Source organism: Mustela erminea, chromosome 16 (assembly GCF_009829155.1).
Source record: "Mustela erminea isolate mMusErm1 chromosome 16, mMusErm1.Pri, whole genome shotgun sequence".
Classification (NCBI taxonomy): domain Eukaryota; kingdom Metazoa; phylum Chordata; class Mammalia; order Carnivora; family Mustelidae; genus Mustela; species Mustela erminea.
The window spans coordinates 56,400,692-56,424,030 of record NC_045629.1 but is presented as its reverse complement, the minus strand read 5'-3'; the positions used below and the strand labels follow the sequence as shown (position 1 = coordinate 56,424,030).

General features: G+C 38.7%; 2 protein-coding genes across 4 annotated transcripts in view; one reads left to right on the top strand and one right to left on the bottom strand.

The window, feature by feature from the left end:
- Positions 1-5,244: 5,244 nt before the first annotated feature.
- Positions 5,245-16,105, bottom strand: ENY2 (ENY2 transcription and export complex 2 subunit). Of its 2 annotated transcripts, none has more exons than XM_032316107.1 (5): positions 15,980-16,105; positions 14,392-14,468; positions 10,556-10,626; positions 9,132-9,206; positions 5,245-6,364 (listed from the first exon to the last, which is right to left on the bottom strand). In XM_032316107.1, the coding sequence occupies exons 2-5, from the start codon at positions 14,457-14,459 to the stop codon at positions 6,288-6,290; spliced, it is 291 nt and encodes a 96-aa protein (XP_032171998.1). In that variant the 5' UTR covers positions 14,460-14,468; positions 15,980-16,105; the 3' UTR covers positions 5,245-6,287. The 2 variants fall into 2 exon arrangements, with proteins under 2 accessions (XP_032171998.1, XP_032171997.1); XM_032316106.1 differs by having other exon boundaries at positions 15,908-16,077.
- A 148-nt stretch (positions 16,106-16,253) lies between these two features.
- NUDCD1 (NudC domain containing 1) overlaps positions 16,254-23,339 on the top strand; it is an 80,531-nt gene continuing 73,445 nt past the window's right edge. For both annotated transcript variants that reach the window (XM_032316105.1, XM_032316104.1), the window contains exon 1: positions 16,254-16,492. In XM_032316105.1, coding sequence (XP_032171996.1) covers positions 16,375-16,492 — 118 coding nt within the window. In that variant the 5' untranslated portion in view covers positions 16,254-16,374. The remainder of the gene's footprint in view (positions 16,493-23,339) is intronic.

The window sequence follows — 23,339 nt, the reverse complement described above, 5'->3', positions numbered from 1 at the left end:
ATCAAGACTGACCTATTCCTTTAAAGACAAATATCTCGGGGTGCCTTGGTGGCTCAGTGGGTTAAAGCCTCCACTTTCCACTCAGGTCATGGTCCCAGGGTCCTGGGATTGAGCCCCGCATCGGGCTCTCTGCTCCGTGGGGAGCCTGCTTCCTCCTCTCTCTCTTCTTGCCTCTCTGCCTACTTGAGATCTCTGTCTGTCAAATAAATAAAATCTTATAAAAAAAAAAGACAAATTTCTCTTTGTTCTCTCTTTTTTAAAAATTTTATTTATTTGTCAGAGAGAGAGCTGAGTGAGAGTGAGCACAGGTAGAGAGAGTGGCAGGCTGAGGCAGAGGGAGAATCAGGCTCCCCGCCGAGCAAGGGGCCCGACTCGGGACTGGGTCCCAGGACGCTGGGATCATGACCTGAGCTGAAGGCAGCTGCTTAACCTACTGAGCCACCCAGGCGTCCCTCTTTGTTCTGTTTTTAACATAAAACAGTTCTTGAACTTCATTTCTTTCCTTTTTTCCCTTTTCAATTTTTTTGATCTTTTATTCTTTCACGATATTAACATTTTTTAAAAAAAGACTTTATTTATTTATTTGTCAGAGAGAGAGAGCACAAAGAGGGAGAATGGAAGGCAGGGGAAGAAGCAGGCTCCCCACTGAGTGAGGAGCCCTGTGTGGGACTCTTTCCCACGACCTTGGGATTATGACCTGAGCCGAAGGCTTAACTGACTGAGCTACCCAGGTGTCCCCATGACATTAACATTTTTGATAAGTCCAGGTTAACTGTCTTTCAGAATGTTGTAATTGTTATTTTAGAATGGGACTTCTCAAAATCTTGAGTAATTTTCTTCAACAAAGTTCAGGTGATCAGATGATGCAGGGAGTAAGCTCTCAGGGTTGTTACATTTAAGCAGGACAGTGTGTGACTGGAGTGTATTTGTAAGGGAGTTCGAATGATTAAACCCTCAACTCTACATGGGTAAGAAGGGAAAGAGAACATGAAGGGAGTGAGGGTAATGATCCAAGGGTGGTTAGGTGAGTGGAGGTCTCTACAAAGTCTCTGTAACACGAAAGAATTGGGTCAGGAACATAGGAAAGGCGGCTGATTGGGGTATACACCTGTCCTTTTTCACTCTACAGGTCTGCTGAAAGCCCAGTGTTTCGCTTGCGATAAGATGCGGGAGAGAGATGCTATATACAAAACCGTTTCATGAGCACCATTGCTGGAAGTACAGCATATATTATACACAAGGACTTGTAAAGTCCTTTACCATAATTTTGACTTTATGTTATACCTCCTAAGAAGAGCACTTATGAGTCTCATACTTTATCATCTTCTCAGCATCCCCAGCAGAAAGGAATCGAGTTGTTGGTAGACGACTGTCAGGTAGAACTTGTGACTAATGAAATCCTTAAGCCCCTCAGCGATAGCTCCAAGAAGAGAAGCAGAGTGCGCCCTCCCAGGCCGGAGTAGCTGAACTGAATGCTCCTCAGATTACCGGGTGTACATCACTACCCAGATCGCCTGCACACCTGCTGGGTTTAATGGACGTCTCTATTTCAGTTACTCTACATTACGCCTCTTGTTTTGTCAAAGGGCAATTTTGATATAAGTTGCTGCCTAGGAAGGAGAAACTCTCAAAGATGTGCCCTCAACAAATAATTTTAGATTAAGGAGGTATGCAGTAACTGGAAGCCATGTATTAGCACTCAATTCTGGTGATTTCAGGCACGGAGCCAAAGCATTTATGAATGTGGTGAGTACTGGCATCAGTTCCTTCACATAAAGTTATTTTATGAACAATAGTTCACTCTGAGTGCAGAATCTATCTGCCTTCATTAACTGACATTCTTTACCATTGTCAACATAAGCCAACATTCATTGAACGTCTACAGGGTTTTGGCACTCTATAATGTTCTATTTATACTTTCTTTTTTTAAACACTGACATACTATGAAATGAAAATATGGGCATTATTTCCTTCTAAAAGAACTCTGTAAAAGAGGAACACGATGACAGGGAAGTAAGACACTGGAAATTTTCTTTCACTTTTTATTAAAAATTTACTATGCTTTTTTTTTTTAACAAAATAGCTGAAATAGAACTATTTCAGTCATGACATATGCTATTTTAATCAAATTGCTGCCAGAAATACTGAATTGGCTTCAGAAAATGATACCAGTAAAATAACACATCTCAGAGTAGCTTTATCTTAATTTATACCAGAAGCACATTCTGAGATCCTCGCATTAGGGAGACAAACCATAGGAGACTCAATCTCACAAAACAAACTGAGGGTTGCTGGGGGTTGGGGGAATAGGCATAGGGTGGCTGGGTTATGTACATTGGGGAGGGTATGTGCTATGGTGAGTGCTGTGAAATGTGTAAGTCTGATGATTCACAGACCTGTATCCCTGGGGCAAATAATACATTATATGTCAATAAAAATAATTTAAAAATATAAATTTTAATTCAATAACACTTCCATCTCGAAAAATCTGGCTCGAATTGGAATTAAGCCTGTTGAAATTACACACTTCAGTTAGAGAGAGCTCCAGGTAGAACCAAAATATGGGCTTCAAGTGCCCTCTGGTGGCTGACGGGCAGAACAACCAAATATAATTTGAAGTCTGGAATAAACAGGCACATGCCAAATTTCATTCTCTGTTGCATTTATTTATTCATTTCTTGAAAAGAAGTTATGGAGAATTTATTCTGTTAGGCACTTAGGGTCAAAAGATAAATGGTATACAGTCTGTGTCATAGAAGCATGAGGGTAAAACTGACGACAGATAATTTCAACCCTCCCTGCCAAGTGCTCTTACAGATGTATTCCATTCCAACCAAGATATGTTGGTTATCTTCATTCTTGTAGATATTATCATGGTAATTAATATTATATAGGAATTCCTGAAAAACAAAAGCAGCTATTTTCCACACAGGGCGTAATTCATCTATCTATATAACTCTAGAACGCAAATAGTAAATAACCACATATATCTAGAGTTTTTCCTAGGAGTAACTCTAATCCACATTGCTTTTATGATCATCTTATTAATAGTATTAAAGCTTTGTACTTATTTTTATTCTTGCCATATAAAATTATCAGACCTGTTATGCAGCAGAGTCGGTCTTACCTGATAATTCAGTGTCATAGATGAAACCAGAACTCTAATTGCCTGCCTGCACCTGTTAGTTTTCTTGGTGGAGTCATCCAATGACTTGTGTGGTTTCTGATGGTAATATGAAGGGTTTTATGAAGTCATTGAGTAATATGAGATAGCCATTTACAAGAAGGGTTAAAGCGCACGCACACACACACACACACACTCACGGGCACACTGGATCATTTCCAAAACCAGCTACTGAGCAGCTGTCACAATTCTCTTAAGTTAGATGGAGTCTTTTATCAAGTTATGAAAAGTCCCATATCTGATTACCAATCCCCAGCATCACCCAGGCCTACCCTGGCACTGTTCAACCAAATGATACACTCGTAACACCAAAGCAAAGTGATTACATAAATAATTCAGTTGAGTCTTCTTTAATCCTAAACAAGAGAAGCTTATAGTCATCTTAGTATTTTACTCGCCCAGGGCAGTTGTGTGACCGTATTGTTTAATTACTGACATTGAACATGGAATGGTGCAAGACCTTTGAAGAATGTATTCCTAGTTGACATAAATCAATGATGGGAGCCAAGAAATTGGTTTATCTGAGAAATACCAATAGTTCTAGATGCAAACAAGACTATTCCTAAGCAGTCGAAAAAACCTAGAGGTAGTGGACATAGAGGTGGGCAGTTTTGGGCACTATCACTTTAAAACTATATTCTGTTGTACTTTCAGTTGCTATATTTTCAATTCAACTTTCTTTTGTTCCATTTCAAAATATTTTCTTATCTCCATTTCCTCTTTAAGCTTCATGACCAATTTTTGGTTTGTTTTCACATACAGTACTATAAAATATAGGGACTGTTGTTCTTAACATTTCTGCCTCACCATTTAAGGTGGTCTCCTTTTTTATAATGGGCAACAGAACAATGAATATAGTTATCATTGCTTTAAGATCATTGCTTTTTAAGAGATGAAACAAAAACTCTCTTGTGTAGGTTTTGTGACTGTGTGTGTGTGAGAGAGAGTTCTTTACATAACTAAGTCCAGTTAGTTCAAAGACTACATTTAAAATATAAATGCATCAGAAATATAAAATTGTATCTCTGGAACAGTAAATAAAAAAATTAACATGAAGACTTTTCTTGATACCCGATTGTATTATTGTTACTTATTTTGTGCTCCCATAATGTTCACTCCCTTGTCCATCTACAAATATGTATCATGCAAAGTCAGAAAGTCTTTTCCTTTCTTCCAGATGTATGCGAAGTTCAAGTACCAGTGTGGTGAAGAGAAATTATGCACAGGTGCTTCTTATAGAAAAAAAAAGTGGCTGGGAATCTAAACCAGACAAAGGAATGTTAAAATGTTTTTGCAGCTACTCAAGCTGAATTTTGAAGGTGAAGTAGGAATGAGAGAAGTAAAAGGGCTTTCAGGGTTGATGGAATTTTGTATTTAGGGATGATTTAACTTGATACTTTTGAGGACTCTTTCGAGTAACGAGAATATCAAACCTGGTTGCTTACGGTCAAGCCTGAATTTTGCACTATAAACTAAGCCACCAAGAAATTTCAGGTAGAATAGAATGACACTTGCCTTTTAGTTAAGGTCACTTAGGTAATAGTGTGGAAGAGTCACTGGAGAAAGCATGCAACAGCTACAGCAGGAAACCTTAGGAGCCCGCTGTCTAATTTGTGTGAACTAAGGCAGTTAAGAGGGCAGAAGCAGGGCACCTGGGTGGCTCAGTGGGTTAAAGCCTCTGCCTTTGGCTCAGGCCATGATCCCAGGGTCCTGGGATCGAGTCCTGCGCCGGGCTCTCTGCTCAGCGGGGAGCCTGCTTCCTCCTCTCTCTGACTGCCTCTCTGCCTACTTGTGATCTGTCAAATAAATGAAATCATAAAAAAAAAAAAAAAGGCAGAAGCAGACAACTGACATCCTTGCTACAAAGTGGTCCTCCATTAGCTGCATGAGCACTGACTGGGAGCTTGTCAGAAAGAGAATGTTGTGCCGGATCTCTTACCTTCTTTATCAGTATTTTAATAAGCTCTGGTAATCTGTAGGTCTGGGAGGTACCACACACAGAGTAAGTAACACAGTGGGGGCAGTTAGTGGAGGAAAAGAAGTCACTATTCTAGGTGTGGTCAGTTTAAGGTGTTTATGGAACATCCAAGAAAGCTGATCCACAGCAGTTGGGTACAGGTCTGAAGGCTGGGTTGAAGTCTGGTTTGGAGAAACAATTTAGCCTTTATCAACAAGTTTGTATTTGAAGCCATGGTCCAACCCAAGTTTCCTGGGATTCGCCCAAGGAAAGTATATCACTAGTCAAGCAGAGGGCCCAGGAGGGAACACTAAGAAACACGATTATTTGAAGTCCCATACAGCAAAAGGTTTCCACAAGACACAGAAGGAACTTCCAGTGGTAGGAATGCACAATGTGAGTAGTGGGAAGAAAGTTCCAAGTGGCAGGATGGTCAACATTCTCGTTCCAGCAGAGGTCACATAAGAACAGACAAGAGTCCATTGGATTTGGCAATCTTGATGTCAGAGTAAAGCTACAGGTGGAGATTATTTCCCATTAAGTTCTTTCTTGACCTTAGTATGTGGGGATGCAATTTAGTTCCTGCTCTCAAAGTTCGGATGAGTAGAGTATGTGAGAGGAGCTTGGTATGGAGCCAGTTTGCAAATGTTCTCTCTTCCAATAGGATGGTAAATTCTTTGAGGAATAAGGAAGGCACATAAAGATGAGTAAGACCCAGTCCCCAACCCTCAGCATTTATAACAAATCAGAAATAAGACATCTGTAGTACAAGATGGGACATGTATTATAAAATAGCAGAGATTCAAAAGAGGAATACACCACATCCAGACAGTAAGAAGAGCCTGCTTACTCCTCCTTAATTGTTAGCACAGAGATATGCACATACTTAACACTTACACTGTATTAATTGCTGAATTTTCCTCTGAACAAATATGGTATATTATTAATAAAGTCCCTTTTATTCCAAAATCCAAGGAAACTTCAAACTCATTCATGAGATATTTATTAAAATAACACATACATCATTACTGAAAACTGTATACCATCATACAAAAAAGAATTTTATTTTGGGAAATCGATTCCTAATTTATGGCAAGTTTTTACTTTCAGAAATAAAACCACAAAACAACACAATCTAATTCAATCTTAAAGGCTGGCATGCTGAGCAAGGAATGTTCTTATTCTTTGTAGGAGCTCCTTCTTTACACTGTCAGGTACCAGGGCTGAAATACAAAAAACAAAAATACAAGAGTAAGAAGATTCCAATTAATATGTCAATTTGGCATTTGATAATTTATTCAGAATTAACAATAAAATAATTTCATGAATAACCCATATGCCTTAAAAATGAAAGAGGTAAAGATATCTGAAAAGATAAAGTATATTTGCAATTCATTATTTAAGTGAACTATTCAATACTTAAATACACTGCACAATGAGAATAAAACATGGGAAAACTCTTTAAACTAGAAGTAGAAAAGACCTTTTTGAATCACAGAGGATTAAAACAAATTGATAAATTTGATTTAAATGCAACAATGACAATAAGTTGGTCAAAATCACCATAAACAAAGGGAAATGATAAAAAGTGGGAAAACACTCTTATAGAAAAGGCTGATCACTCACTACATTTCTCCGGATTGATAAGTGAAAGATCAGACTGATTGAAAAATGAGCAAAGGAGGTGAAGAAAAGGCAAAACAACAGTTCTTGAACATAAAGGGGGTATAACTTCATAATTGAAATGTAAACCCAAACCACATTCAAACAGCATGTTTTGGCAATCATACTGGCTAAAAACCAAAGGTCAGTAATATCATGTGTTGGTAAGACTGAGGGAAAACTGGCTCTCTTGTATGAGCTGGTGGAGGATATAAATTGGTACCACACTTTTGGGAAGCTAGTTTGGCAATACTGTATTGAAGTAAGTGCACATACTCTCTGACTCAGCAAAGACGCAAAAATTGCAACAGGAGTTACATTTGTGGTATTTTTACTTCTTCAACTTAGAACCATGTGACTATTATCTATTCAGAGTATAACTCAAAAAAAAAAAAAAAAAACAAAAAAAAAAACCTTGCTCCTAGGAATTTTTAGTAATTTTAAATTACTATTAAATGTCAATAAATCAATGTACACTGTTTTGTTTTGTTTTTTTTCCTTTCTTGGCTACTAATAAATAAGGACAATAGGGAACTAACTGAAACTTCTAATGCTACCTGCCTATATCCAAAGGAAATGAAATATTTCAGATACAGTTCAGTATTTGTATAGTGAATTCCACAAATGAGTATATAAATTAAGTAGGACACATACTCCTTTTTACAGATTATTTAGTTTAAGCCTGCTAGAAATAAAAGCTACATGATTAATTCAAGACCACTGGAAATGTGATCACTATATATATTAAACACACTTTTAATAAAAATTATGGTGATGGAATATAGATCAGTTGCCTTGGAGTTAGGGATAAGGTATGACTATAAAAGGACAGCTTGAAAGAGTTTTTTACAGGCAGGAGAGTAGTTACATGAATTTGTACATGCATATAAAATTCACAGAACTGCAAACTAAAAAATGGTCAATTCTACTGTATTTTAGTTAAAAAAATAAAATAAATACTTCTCTTGGCTATAAAAGACTACGAACATAAAATAAAAGATTTATTTTTATTTCTCTGTTCTGGATTTGCTCATTTTCTAGCAGTAGAGCTATAAGGGATTGGAATGTCTAAGATAGAAGTGTTGAAGGAGAAGCAAAGGAAATTTCTACCCTGTATAACCAGCTCCAAAATGTTACATAAATTACAGAAGGAAAATAGAAAAAGAAATTGGAGAAAATTATTTTAAAATGTGAATTCATGTGGGGAGCAATAAATAATGTGTTTGTTTTTCTTTCCTTGAGACGTACTTGATGAAAAAGTCAGTTTTTGTTTTGTTTTTTTTTTTTAAAGCCTACAGGCTACAGGATTCTGTAGCTCTTTCCCAGCAGGTAGTTCAGAGAATTAGTATTCTCTAGTAACAATATTCAAACTTTTTTTTACTTTTTACACTTAAATTCTTTTTACTACTTCCGTGTGAGAAAATAGATAATGGATCATCTAATTTATCTGCTTCCACTTAAAATTACCAAAAGAGGGGCGCCTGGGTGGCTCAGTGGGTTAAAGCCTCTGCCTTCGGCTCAGGTCAAGGTCCCAGGGTCCTGGGATTGAGGCCTGCATTGGCTCTCCGCTCAGCAGGGAGCCTGCTTCCTCCTCTCTCTCTGCCTGCCTCTCTGCCTACTTGTGATCTCTGTCAAATAAATAAAAAAAATCTTAAAAAAAAAAAAATTACCAAAAGAGACCCTTTCACAAAATAAATGAAAATAATGCAGCCACATCTGAGCTAACAATGTAATGTAGTTCTTAATACATATTACATATTATCAATGTTAATATAATATTTCCTCTCTTTCCTTTGTCTTCTGTAAGGAAATGAAGATGATGGTAGTGTGAATTTTAAATACAGATTACCCACAACATGAAGTTTTACAGCTACCAAATTCTTAACTTGGACACTTAAGAAGACAGAGCTTTACTTATTTTTAAAAAAAGAACATTGACTCGGGCTGAAGTAAGTCTGAATGATTAAATATGTAAGTGAAATTGGGCCATATCTAACAAAATTTATAAATTCTATCTTCAGGTGATACTTGCCTCTACAAAATCCCCAATTTTAAAAATTATCTGTCTTAACAACCATTATCAACTTACATCTGTACACTGTTTTAGAGTGCAAAAACATTTTATACTTCTCATCTATTTCTCAAGACTATGCCAGAGAGGAAAATAGGCAATAAAAATCTTTCCCAATGAGGAAATGTAAGTACCCAAGTAATTTTGGAAAGGCTGTTTTTCGCTTTAAAAAGAAAGAAAAGCTGAACCAGCAGGAGAGAGAGAAAAAAATCACGTCTTCAGCACACCTTTCCTTTCACATAATTTGTATTCCTTACCTCTGCCTTTTGGTGTGATTTCAGCCACCAAGTCATCAACAGTAACGTGTTCTAGTCCTTTTTCTTTAATTACCTCTTATGCAAAAGCAAAAAACAAATCATATCATTTAAAATCATTATCTGTAAGAAAGATTTTCATAGAGGAAGGGTTAAGATCATGTTTTTAGAGTGCAGATTGGTCTTTAAAAAAAAAAAAGAGGACACTTCTTTTTCTCTTCTCTAATGAAGGTTTAGCTCAACCTTAAACATATTAAGTATTCACCAGATCAAAATCTTAAAAGCCTGTTCATCTCTCGGCTAAATAACCTGTAACTTAACAATTATTTTTTTTTTAACACTGAGAATGGATCTGAACTGTAAGGTCAAATCTAATTATGTGCAAAAAGCTGGAAATTTATAACAGATCTTATTTCACCATAATCATACCAGCTCCTCAATGTATGGAAGGGGTAAAAAGCTATTATTTGAGTCTAACTTGTAATTTCATAGCCCCAAATTAAAGAACAGAACAACTCCCTTGTTCCTTTCTCTTCTCTAGGCTGGGCCAAAGGAAAGAGAAGAGGGAGAGGAGTTAAAATTGACTGAAACACTATTAGGCGCTAGGTGATTTACAGCATTTGATATTCCTAACAAGCTAATGGGCTGGGCATTTTTCCACTTACAAGTGACCCAACTAAGGCTTAAAGATTAAATAACTCATCCAAACATGAGCTGAAATCCAGCTCTAGTCTCTTCCAGTGAAGGTCTGTATGGCCCCCAAAACTATGCTTTTTCTAATGTGCTACACTGCCTTCTTGGGATTCACGATATAAATAGTCTTTATTATTAATTGCAGAAACTACTACAATATAATGGGAGTTCACTGAAAATATCCAGAATTCCAGTATACCGAAGTCTAGCCAGAAGAGGCTCATCTTCATGACATGTATAATCTACCTAGTGGCATCATCATCAATACCTACCAATTTTACAAGCTTCCATTCTACATTTAAAACAATGTATAATTACCTAAGAGCTTTTATAAGTAATTTTTCAAAAATAACACTGCTAAAGCCAGGAGATATAATTCCTATGGAGTCTGCCAATCATAAAGTGTTCAATTTGTTATGAAGTTAAAACACAGGAATAACTAATATTTCACTTTGAGTACACACACTGAAAAAGGTTGGAATGAATACTTGGATGCCAGAAAAAATCTTGCCTCACTTATTTTAAGAAAAATACAAAGAAAATTTCTAAAGATTCAAAAAATTATGTCTACCAAAAGGGGACGGGGAAATCAGTGCTAGAAGACTGAATTTTCTATTTGTTTAAAATCATGTTTGGCACTCAATAGATCTTAAAATACTGTCTACTATTTCCTAGTGAACCCCAAGCCAACAAGAACAATGAAATCAGCTTATCTTGTAAATGAAACTGATTACCTTTACAGTGTGCCTTCAACTGGTCCTTCCAGCCACATTCAATTAATTTAGCTCTCAGCAACTCTTTGAGGCTGTTGAAACAGAAAATGTTTTCATATTATACTACAACAAGGTAAAATATTTTAGACAGGAATGCTTGAAGCAGAAGTTCAAATGTTCAATTAAAAATTCCCTGCCTTCTAATCTCCAAAACTTTGTCACCTAATTTTGATTCTGTTATTAAATCATTCTTTGATCTTACGGAAGTCATTGGAACTCTGGACTTCATTTTCATCATCGGTAAAGGAAGTGGATAGGGTACCTAATTCTCAAGAAACTCTACTCTCTGGCCTTCTCAGACACTTTCTACTTACCTCCAACAGGAATATTGTGAGTCTTGTACAACTTCTAAATGGTATTAGTTGAGCTTGAAGCACCTACACCTTAAAATCTTCAAACTCCAAAATCAATTCTTCAACTACAGACTCTTACCCTTTAGCTCTCTACTTCCCCATGATATCCCTCTCTAAATCTTAAAAACTTTCCCCTCAATTTTTTCCAATAACCCTCTAAATTACATACTAAAGATGGTATTTCATTGATTCCAAGACTGTTGTTTTTCCCCACATTTCAACAATTCAGCAATTGGTAAGCCTATCATAATTTAACTGGCAGTATCTTCTTTTTCCCTAGTAAACAAAAATAATGGTGTGGGGCTCCTGGGTGGATCAGTCAGTTAAGTGTCTGTCTTCAGCTCAGGTCATGATCTCAGGGTTCTGGATTCGAGTCCTGCACTGAGCTCTCTGCTCAATGGGGGGATCTGTTTCTCCTTCTCCTTCTGCCCTTTCCCTCCTGTTTGTGCTTTCTCCGTCTCAATAAAATCTTTAAAAATATATATATATGTATGGTGCGTATTGTAACTAATGGCATCATGGATGTAATAAAACATTTTCTTACCAATATTCTTATCCTTTCGCCATACCCACTCTTACAAATCCACAATCTTCAACCTAAATCATTTCTCAGAGCTTGAACATGCCATGTCCCAAACCAAACCACTTCTCTGTCAAAATTTCTAAACATTTACTATGTGACATTTCCATCTTGGTATTGATTCAGGCCTTTCCATCTTAATAGGGCCAAAACCCAAGTTCTGCTTCTCTCCCATTTCAAACTATGCTCCCTGTCAGAATGCCATTGTCCATCCTTGTTCCTCAGGCTAGAAAATTTGGCATCCTTCACTCAGCAACTCTGCTAAGACTACACGTACAGGCCATAGAAGCAATTCCTATTGGTTCCAGTTTTAAGTATATACTATATTTCAAATGTTTTTCACCATCTTTGCAATTATTTCCCTAGTCCAAACCATCTTCTTCTCTTGACTGGACTATTACCAAAGCCCCTAACATGTCCCCTTGTTTCCTCCCTTATAGGCCTTGCTCTCCTTCCTGTGCTCAAAACAGTCTGTGGCTTCCCAATTTACTTAAAATTCCAAATCTATGCTACAGCCTAAATAAACCTCCATGATCTTCCCCCTCCCCAAGTTATGCCTCTGACTTTATTTCTTCTTCCCCTCACCCATTTTTTCAGGCTCATGAGCTTCCCTGTGGTCATCAAAATATTACGCAAACTCATCTGGGGTCCTTGGCTCTTGGGAGTCCCCTCATTCCTTCATATCCTTCTGACCTCTTACCAGTGAAGCCTTCTATAGTTTTATTTGTCTCAAATACACACCTCATTATTCTCAGTTTTATTTTTCCTCTAGAACTTATCAATCTACATAATACAGACTTACTGTCTTCTCCCATGTAAGCTCCACGGAAGAAGAAACTTTATTTTGTTCACTACTTTATCTCCAGCACCTTAACAGGACATAGCATGTCGTCGAAACTCAGTAATTTTAAACTGCATAAGTGAAAAAACAAATAAACAATAATAAATAACCCCCTTCCCTCATTACTGCCAATACTATCCTCTCAGTTCCCCAAGGCATTCTTCTCAATGTCTTCTTCCTCATTTCTCACATTGAGGGCTGCTTGTGCTTTAAAAGAAATTGTAAGTTCTCCTTTCTATTTTTGCTGTTTCTCACACTGATAAAATCTGCTAACACGTTCTTCTGTAATCTTATCTCTAGCCCTTCAAGTCTCTCGTCCACATTGCCAGGCCAATATTCCTCAAAAGCAAATATGATGTAGTCATCCCCCTTCTTAGGATCTTTTCATGATTCCCACCACCTACGGATAAAGTCAACAACAGCTGTTTCTTCAAATCCGTCACTCATTTTCCTGACCTTTCTTTGACACCACTCTTAGCATAAGAAATCTCCGTAGGGTTCCAACAATGGAAATGAGACCCAGGCAAGGTTGACCATAACTGGCCTATGTACCTAAGTAAGATGGTAATCACGCCAGGTACTTTGCTGGAACTACTAGGAGAAAGGTAGTCTGAGCCACAGGGATATGAATTCTGAACTGCTAATCTCTGCCACCTTGTGGGTAGAGTCTGCTTGAGAATAAAGCCAACACAGAGGAAAACAGAGCTGAGAAAGAAAAAGAAAGACATAATCTTGGTAACAATTTTTGAGTGCTTGGACCCAGTGGAGACTGAAGCAACTTCAAGCTAAGCTTATGTATTTCACTGGTTAAGGCAGTTTCTGAGTTCTATCATTTGCAAATCAAAGAATTCTGACTTACACAAAAGCCACTCCTCTTGTCTACTGTCACAGCAATATCACTTCCCCACTTTACCTGCGAGCTTTAATTTTTGTATTCCTTGGAACATTATCATGTTGTAACAAGTCTGTCCTTCATTGGCTGGAAGAATGGCTAATCTTTTCCCCCAGAGCTGAAGTACTTCTTTTACTATTTTGTAACTGATTACCCTAACCCCCAGGTAGAGTTGAAGGATCCCTCTTGTTCCTTATATATTTTTCTTAGGCAATTTTTCACTGTTCTGGAATCCTTTCTTGGTTCCTGAGTTTCTGTTTAGTACTTCCAAACCTTTTCTTTCTTCAAATAATTACCTTGGCCAATTTTGTGCTAAGGATGATGTTGGGGATACAATGGTATTTCTACTGTCAAGGAACTTAGATTTGGAGGACACAAACAAGCAAAGCAGGTGGTTATAATACAACGTAATTAAATGCTAGGCTAGAACAGGGTATCTGGGACTTAAATTCCTACACAAGATGATGTTAATTAAATTAAACCTGAAAGGGGTGCCTGGGTGGCTCAGTGGGTTAAAGCCTCTGCCTTTGGCTTGGGTCATGATCTCAGGGTCCTGCCATCAAGCCCCGCATTGGGCTCTCTGCTCAGCAGGGAGCCTACTTCCTCCTCTCTCTCTCTGCCTGCCTCTCTGCCTACTTGTAGATCTCTGTCTGTCAAATAAATACATAAAATCTTAAAAAAAAAAATTAAACCTGAAAGATGAGCAAGAATAAGTAAAAGATCAGGGGAAGAATGTTTCAGAAGACTAGGAACAGCACATTCTGCTCTGAAGTTGAAAGTGTAGTAAATGAAACTGGTTCTATCACATTATCTCCCTGTTAAAAATTGGGTAACGTTATGTTTTTAATTGTAGTCATTTCAGTAGTTTTTTCTTTTCCATTAGATTATACATTCTTTGAGAGAGTCATTTCTTGTTCATCTTTCTAGATGGCACACTTTTCTTTAAGAATGCAATACAGAACACACCTATTTTTTACAGATGTTAGTAACTGAAACTTGATAATCTCAATTTCCTATAATTCCTTCCAATGACATCAGTTTTGTTCCTATCTGATATTTAGATGCTCATGTGTAACGTAACTATAATTTAAAGGCGTTAAATGTAGTTTACTAACACAGTATATTGCTTACCGTTCTCTTTCTCCGGTTTCTATCAACTTTTGGTTAATCGCTGCTCTCATCTGCGCATCTTTGTTCATCTTGCTAACCTGAACATCAACATGTATTTTCAGATACAGAACACATACAAAGCATTTTCTTCTAATCTTCCAGGTAAGCATCCCAACATATTTAACATTCTATCAACTGAAGGGGTGATAAATTTCAACAATGTGTTAACAATGTCATTACTCTTAATCATATTTACTGCATCCCAAAAAGTTATATGACTAACTCACATTACAATTTTTCTTCCCCGCATATACTTTTTAATTAATGAGTTTTTGGATAATAATTATTATTGTTAACTTTTATGTAACACTATGTGCCAAGTACTGGGTTAACACATTGGTTTTTTGTTTCTTTTTTTAAACCTCATTTAGTTCCCCAAACTGATTCTTTTACATAAGAATTATTAACTATTTGTATTTTACAATTGAGAAAACTGAGGCACCAAGACAGAAAGTGGTGAAGGCAGTATTTGAACTCATGTACTTTGAGCCCAGCAGCGCCAAAACACTGTAACATCACATCATCACTGCCTGCTAATCATTTCTGCACCTTCACTGCATTCAAAATTTCGGGAAGTCATAGAACCTAAACACTAATAAAAGATTAAGCACTGTTGGTGAAAAATCAAAGTTCCAGATTAGGCTCTAAGTGCTCTACTTTTGAGTAGGATGTACCCAGAATTACAACTGCCAAACTAGCTCCAAGTACGTGTGTGCGTATCTTCATCAAAGCTTGCTGGTGGGATAAAGGAAAAACAAATCTCAAACTAATTCCTAACTTAGAAAATTCTCAATTTTCCGTGGGCAAAAAAAAAAAAAAAGACAACCGAAACCAAAGTGATGTAGAAAGGAGAAGGTGGTTAGAATGTAACACTTGGAAAAAAAACTAACACTACTGTACATAATCTGTCACTAACTTGGGACCACTTTCGCTGTGTCCCACCTCGTCTACATGAAAACTCAAGCTGGCAATTGAGTTTTGAGTTGGGGGAAAAAAAATTTTTTTTTTTTCTTGACTAGAACGGGAAAAAGGAAGGGCTGGGTAAGGACTGAGAAAGGTTTGCTTGTGTAGTTGGAGGCGAACATTTTCAAAATAATTCTAAGGCCTAGTCCGTACCATTCCTCGAATATTGAACTTGATCTCGTCTTGGCCCCTAAAATACGGATAGTGACCTTGGACAAGTCCATTCTTAAAGGCCTCAGTTTTCTCACTGGTAAAACGAGGGCGCTAGGGGATCCCTCCCAGTTCAGACATTCTTTGGGAAAATAGAATAGGGCGGAGACAGCGGGAGAGGCGGGAGGGGAGGAGCCAGAAAACAAAGCGTGGACTGGCTTCAGGCCAACTCCGGTTGCACGCCCTGTCGGAGAGCCCTACAGGCCCGCGAGCGCGGGTCGGGGAAGCTAACGAAAGACAGCACATCGAAAGGAGCCTGGGCTGGGCCCGGGTCCCGGCCCTGAGGACCACGGGCATAGCTCACCACCATCACCGCGGGCGAGGGCCGTCCCTTCCCAGCGACGAAATGACCCTTGCGCTGACGACCGTTACCTACCACACTCTTCGGCTGCCCGGACCTAGACCCTCAGTAGCTCGGGCACCTAAGCACACAGAAAGCTAAAACACGCATTTCCGGGGCGGGCTCTCGCCACCCTGCCTATAACTGTGAGAATTTAACCAGCGCGGGCCGCCTCCTGGTAGCTCAGCCTTCTGGGTAAGAGAGTCCAGACCATGCTCTCGCTCGCGGGTACTGAGTCTCCGAAAAACTACCTAGCCCGACATGCAACGGAGTCAACTTTCTCCTGGACACTACATTTCCCAGAAGGCATCCCGCACCGCGGTGTTTTCTGGGATGGGAACCACGCCGCCCGAGAGCCTCGGTACTAAGAACGAAGCGCGGACCTTTCAACAAGAGCTTTATTAATTCTCACGCTACGACCCAGGAAGGCTATGGAGGTGGCTGCTAATTGCTCTCTACGCGTGAAGAGACCTCTGTTGGATCCCCGTTTTGAGGGTTACAAGCTCTCCCTCGAGCCGCTACCCTGTTACCAGCTGGAGCTTGACGCAGGTGGGACGCGGCGGCGCCCCCCCGGGACCCTAGTCCTTCCCCCTGTCGGCTGCCAGCGGCCGGACCCTTCCCTCATTTTCTTCCTTTCTGACTTGGGCAGGCCCGGCGACCGGGGCCTTCCGCACGGCGGCTTGGGCTGGGGTAGACCGAGGGTGGCCGCCCTGGAGACGGACGGCCATCCCGGAACCCAGTGGGAGTCCCTTTCGCGTGGCTGTTAGGCAGCGAGACCCTGGGCGGGCGCTGGCTCGGGCTCCCAGGCTCCACGGCTCGTCACGGGGCACGCGACTGCTGCTGCCTGGGCTCCGGTCGCCTGTCCGTCCTGGCCTGGCCCTGCTGCGGAGGAAACTCAGGACTCGTTTCGCTCTCGAGCATCCTCGGTAACCGTGTGCGCGGAGAAGCCACACCTCCTGCGAGGACCCCCAGCTCCTGTCTCCTCTGGCGGAGACCCGTTTCGTAGAAGAGAAACTCCGTTGCAGTTCAGAGCATTTTTAGTTGCATAGGTGCTGTCACACTAAGGACATAATCGTAGAGAACATGTCTAGAAAATTTTGAGGGAAAGTCGATTTCATGCCTATGCTTCTGCTGTTTCTTTTGTGTATCTGAGGCTGGCCAAAAAAATCCATGCTTGTTCTTAACGAGTGGTATTTTCGTTAAAAAGCCCAGAGATCTGCATTTTTAATATAACTTTCTACTGGTTCTAGTGCATATTGCGAGTGGATCACACATTGAGAAATACTGATCTAGAATTAAGGAATTTTATTGAATAAGTGTTTATTAATTGATACATCGATAGAGAGCCTGTTTTAGGAAACATCTATTGAGAGAGGTTTTTTATGTTACAGGGTGATATTATCAAGATGAATGTGATACAATCATTAAGATAAAGAGTGCATTTGGCTACTTTGGAAGAAAAATATAAACAATTACAAATCAGTGCAATAAGGCAGTGATTGGGTTATGTACGGAACATGATGGTAGTGGTAGTGCTTAAGCATCTTTCCAAACCAGCAGGGAGATCTGGGAAGGCTTCCTGGAGGAGTTGATATCTAAGTTGAGTTTTGAAGGAGAAGTAAGAGTTTACTGGGTTAAGATAAAATGAGCTTAGCTTTTCTTTCATTCCCTTCTTTTCCTTCTTCCACCCCATGTCAGTAATTGATACGACTATATTTCGTTTGTGCATTAAAAAGCCACCCAAACTCAGTGGCTCAAAAGAGTAAGCAGTTACTGTTGCTCACAAGTCTACAAGTCAGGTAGGTGTTTCTTCTAGTAGTGGCTTGGACTCATTCCTGCATTTTTGTTCACTTATGGATCTGCTTGGTGGCTCTGCTCATCTTGGCTAGACTTTCTCATATGTTTGGGGGGTTCTCTGGCTATAGACTGCTATAAGATTATTTCAGATGGTCTTTGCTTAACTCTTCTCTGTGTGGTCTCTCATTTTTAGCAATTTAGCCCAGGCTTACTCCAAGAGAAAAGTAACAGTGCACAGGCACTTTTTCAAGCTACTGGTGTGGAATAAGTTTGCTGTTGTCCCATTGGTCCAAACAAGCCACATAAGCAAGCCTTCAGGTCAGTGTAGCAAGCTCATAGGAAAGGACATAGATCCAGGGAGGCTTAAAAAATTGGGCCTATTGTTCTAGTCTGTATGTAGTTGCTTATGTTGGAATCGTGAAGTATTTCTTCTTGTAGTCTCTCTCTTCAGTCAGCAATATAGTCAGCTCAAGATTTGACTTCTTCTTGGCTCTGCCGTTCCCTGAATCACAGTTATCTCTTATATAAACTATAGTGTTTATTGACTAGTTTTACCGCCATTCCATTTTCCTTCCTTCCATTCTCTGTAAAGTAGTATCATAGTTTTTAATTTTATATTTATATGATATCCTCTTTCCTCCACTAGACTGTGAGCTCCACCATGAAGACCGTAATGTTTTCTTTTGTTCACTGCTCTGTCCCTAGTGCTTAGCATTGTAGCTGCTCAATAAATCGAGTGAGTGAAGAAAAGGAGTTGTTATTGAGGCCATTCCATTCCTGAGAAAGCGTGAGCAATGGGAGAGTAAGTAGGTGTTGTGTGGGACCTGATGCAGTCCTGTATAGCTGCAGCAAAACTGGGGAAGTAGAGGCCACTTAGAAAAATAGGTGAGGGCACTGTTTGCCTTGTGGATTTTATCCACATGGATAAGTCAGTGTTTCCCAGACGTTTTCTTGGGCCCTTAAAATGAAAAGTAAAAGCTCAGCTGTCAAAGATTTGCCAGCTTTTTAATTTGCTAAGTGGAGATGTTTCTTTTTGTTGGTTTCAATTTTATATTTAAATTCTAGTTAGCTAACATATAGTGTAATACTGGTTTCGGGAGTAGAGTTCAGCGATTCTTTCTTCACTGATCTATAACACCCAGGGCTCATCACAAGTGTCCTCCCTCCTTAAAGTCCATCACCCATTTTAGCGCATGCCCCACACACCACCCCTCCAGCAACCCTCAGTTTGTTCTTTATAGTTAAGAATGTCTTACGGTTTGCCTCCCTCTTTTTTTTCCCTCCCTTCTCCTATGTTTATCTGTTTTGTTTCCTAAATTCCACCTTTGACTGAAATCGTGGTACTTGTCTTGCTTTGACTGACTTGTTTCACTTGGCTTGATGAACTAGCTCTAAGTGGAGATGTTTCTTAAAAACTGATGTCCTCACCCATTCTTTCATAAGCAAAAGGCTATTTTAACATCAAAAAAGCCGGAAGTAAACTCTCCCAATACCTCTAAATTGAATACATTAACTTTATTAACAACTCACCAAGTTGTCTTGTTCTCTCCTCTTTTCACCATTGTTGGTTTTGGAGTCTGTGTTTGGGATGCAGGGCTGGAGGTGATGAGGTACCGTTTAGGGTTTTAGGTGCAGAGAAGAAATAGATTGAGAGATTGAATGGTCTAATCTTACCTTCTGTGGAGGTTGAATTTGGAAGATTGGAGGAATAGCGACGAGGAGTCCACTTTGCAGGCTTTTGCAGTAGTTCATGTTGAGGGGCTTGCATTAAGAATTGTTACTTAAGGGGCGCCTGGGTGGCTCAGTGGGTTAAGCCTCTGCCTCCGGCTCAGGTCATGGTCTCATGGTCCTGGCATCTGGCTCTCTGCTCAGCGGGGAACCTGCTTCCCTTCCTCTCTCTCTGCCTGCCTCTCTGCCTACTTGTGATCTCTGTCTGTTGAATAAATAGATAAAATCTTAAAAAAAAAAAAATTGTTACCTGAGGAGAATGATGGAGATTTTATTCTTTTTAAAACTGTCATTTCTAGAGACAGTGAGGTATGACTAAGGAGTTCCTCTTGGCAATTTGATTTCTTTTATGCATTAATTCAGCAAAATGTTAGTGGATGGTGTGAAGTAGTGTATTTAGGATGTGAGGATGAAGATGTGCTCTGGTTTCAAACAGCTCAAAATACTAGTTTATTTTTATCCTCTTGTTTTAAATAATGTTAGTAAATTGTTCTGAAGTTCCCTTTGCCACATAAAAAATGTCAATTTGTGTATTCCAAAGAATTAAGCAAAAACCCCTTTTTCATAAAACTGTAATTGCCCTTTGAACCAGCAATTCCAGTTCTGGACATTTAACTTATACAGGTCTTCTTCCTTCACTTACAGTGGGGTTATGTCAAGACAAACCTGTCTTAAATTGAAAAATGCATTTAATACATCTGATCTACCTAACATCATAACTTAGCCTGGCCTACCTTAAGTGTGCTCAGAACACTTGCTGTAGCCTAGAGTTGGGCAGAATCATCTAACACGAAGTCTAGCTTATACTACAGTGTTGAATCTCATGGAATTTATTGAATACAAAGTAAAAAACAGAATTGTTGTATGGGTACAGAATGGTTTTAAGTGAATGGTTTGTTTACCTTCATGACCAGTCATGTGCCTGACTGGGAGCTGTACCTTGCTGCCATGGCCCAGCATCACCAGTAATACCCTACTGCATGATCATTGGCCTGGGAAAAAATCAGAATTCAGAAGTGCAGTTTCTACTGAGTATGTATTGTTTTGGCATCATTGCAAAGTCAAAAAATCCCAAGTTGAACCAATTTAAGTTAGGTATTGTCAACATATTTTTTTCCCCCATACTTACTCTTCACTGTGGAAATGTCTTTGCATATGTTTTCCCCCTGTATTTTACCTAGCTAACTCATACTCCATTTGTTCATCTTGGTTTACATGTTACTTACTCATAGATTCCTTTCTTGACTGTCTAGTTAGAATCTATCCTACAGAATCTGTACAAATTAGAATCTGTAGTCTGCTTTACTAATGTGCCTGGTCATAAACTTTATCATACTTTGTAGCATTTGGTTTCTGTTTTCTCTTTTAAAACTGTTGGTTTTGTTATGGATGGTTCCAGTGTCCATCTTTCAGTGCTTTACTTCTAGGCCTGGAGCATGCCTGGTGAATAATAGATGATTTTATATCACACATGCACATTAAATAGGTTTATTGGGATAATTGACAATAAACTGCACGTATTTAAGTGTACAGGTTGCCAGACATAAATACACAATCATTGAAGTCCTCACTATAATCAAGATATTAAATTTAGCTCTCATCCTCAAAACTTCCCGTGGCCTTTGTGACTAGCCCTCCGTTCCTCTGCATACCCACTTCAGTCCCTAAGCAACTACTGCTGTGCTTTTTGTCATGATAGATCAGCTTGCATTCTCTAGAGTTTTATATACATGGAATTACACAGTATGTACTCTTTTTTGTCTCGCTTTTACTCAGCATAATTACTTTTAGTTCGTGCTTGTGTGGGAGAAGTATGTCGAAGTCTCTTTCATTGTGGATTTTTCTCTTTTTCCTTGCAGTTCTGTCATTTTTGCTTCATCTATTCTAAAGCTCTGTAATGGAGGCGCCTGGGCAGCTCAGTCAGTTAAGCCTAACTGAGTCAGTCAGGCTCAGGTCATGATCCCAGAGTTCTGGGATCTAGCCCCACATCAGGCTCCCTGCTCAGCAGAGAGCCTGCTTCTCCCCTGCCCCTCATCCCACTTGTTCTCACACTGTTTCTCTCTCTCAAATAAATAAATAAAATCCTAAAAAAAACAAACAACAACAAAAAAACCTCTGTTATGTTGCATAAACACTAATATTTTGCCCTCTTAATAAATTGACACCTTCCTCATTAAAAAAATAACCTTTATTCTTTGTGATATTCTTTGCTCTGAAACCTACCTGATACTAAAATAGTCACTCAGGCTTTCTTTTGCTAAGTGTTATCATAGTGTGTGTATTTATTTATTTCCATCTTTTAAGTTTTGACCTGTTTGTGTTTTAGTATTTAACATGTATTTTTTATTGGCAGAAATAGTTGAGTTTTGCTTTTTTATTCAACCTGACAATCTCTGCCTTTTAATTAGACTGTTTATATTTGATGTGATTATTGATTTTGTTAGTTTGGGCCTTTCATCTTGCGATTAGTATTCTGTTTTGTCTGACCTAGTGTTTGGGAAAATGAAATTTTCCGTCTTTTTAAAAATTTAAAAGAAATTTTTCATTTTCATTTTTTAATGTTCTTTTAGATTATCTTCTTTTAATTTTATTTATTTACAGAGAGAGAGAGATCACAAGTAGGTAGAGTAGCAGGCAGAGAGAGAGCGGGAAGCAGGCTCCCCACTGAGCAGAGAGCCCGTGTGGGCCTCGCTCCCAGGTCCCTGAAATCATGACCTGAGCTGAAGGCAGTGGCTTAACGCACTGAGCCACCCAGGTGCCCCTGGATTGAGTATTTTCTTATGAAATCATTTTTGTCACATTTGTTGGTTTATTAGCTATAACCCTTTGTTATTTTACTAGTTCCTTTAGGGTTAAGGGTATGAATCTTTAACTTATTACATGATACATTGAAATAATGTTACACTACTTAACTTGTAATATAAGACCCTATAATAGTATACTTCTGTTTCTTTTTTCCTGGCCTTTATGCTATTATATTTATGTTTTCAAAAAACATTTTTGGCATGTGTAGGATTCTAGGTTGATACCTTTTTTGTTTTCAGTACATTTGATCCTTGAATAATAAGGGTTTAAAATATGCAGGTCCACTTATACTTGGATTTTTTTTTAATAAATATGGTACAGACCATAAATGTGTTTTCTCTTCCTTATGATTATCTTATTAGCACTTTTTTAGGGCTTATTTTATTGTAAGAACACAATATATAATATATATACAGAATATGTGTTAATTGTGTTATTGGTGAGATTTCTGGTTTATGGAGAGTCAAAAGATATAGGTGGATTTTTTAATGTATACCGGTCAGTGCTCCTAAACCTTGTGTCATTCTAAGGTCAGCTATATTTTAAAGATGTTGCCTCACTGTCTTCTTGCTTTTATTGTTTCTGATGGAAATCTGCTTTTTCCAGTCTCCATTCTTTTATACATGACATGTCTTTTTTCTCTTTTACATTGGTTTTGAGCAGTTTGATTATGTTGTGCCTTGGTGTGGTTTTCTTCATGAGTCTTGTGCTTTGAGTTTTGTTGGTCTGTCTAGATCCGTGGGTTTATAGTTCTCCAGTTTGGAAAGTGTTCAGCCATTCTCTTTCACTTTTGTTTTTGTTTTTTTAGGAATCCATTTGCCCATTTTTAGATTGCTGGAAATTGATCCCAGCTCATCAGTGCTCTTGATTTGTGTGTGTTTTTCTGTTCTTTTTTCCCCTGTGTTTTATTTTGGATAATTTTTATTTTCATGCCTTTACCTTCACTAATCTTTTCTTTTGCAATGTCTAACCTGTTATTAATCCCATTACATGTATTTTTCATCACAGATATTGTAGTTTCTTTTTATGTTTTACGTGTCTATTGTTTTGAGCATATGGAACGCAC

Coding starts and splice junctions, on each gene's coding strand:
- ENY2 (XM_032316106.1), bottom strand. Junction 9,207..10,555: donor GTTGAAGGCACACTGTAAAG/GTAATCAGTTTC, acceptor CTTTTGCATAAG/AGGTAATTAAAGAAAAAGGA. Junction 6,365..9,131: donor AATCACACCAAAAGGCAGAG/GTAAGGAATACA, acceptor TTTGTATTTCAG/CCCTGGTACCTGACAGTGTA.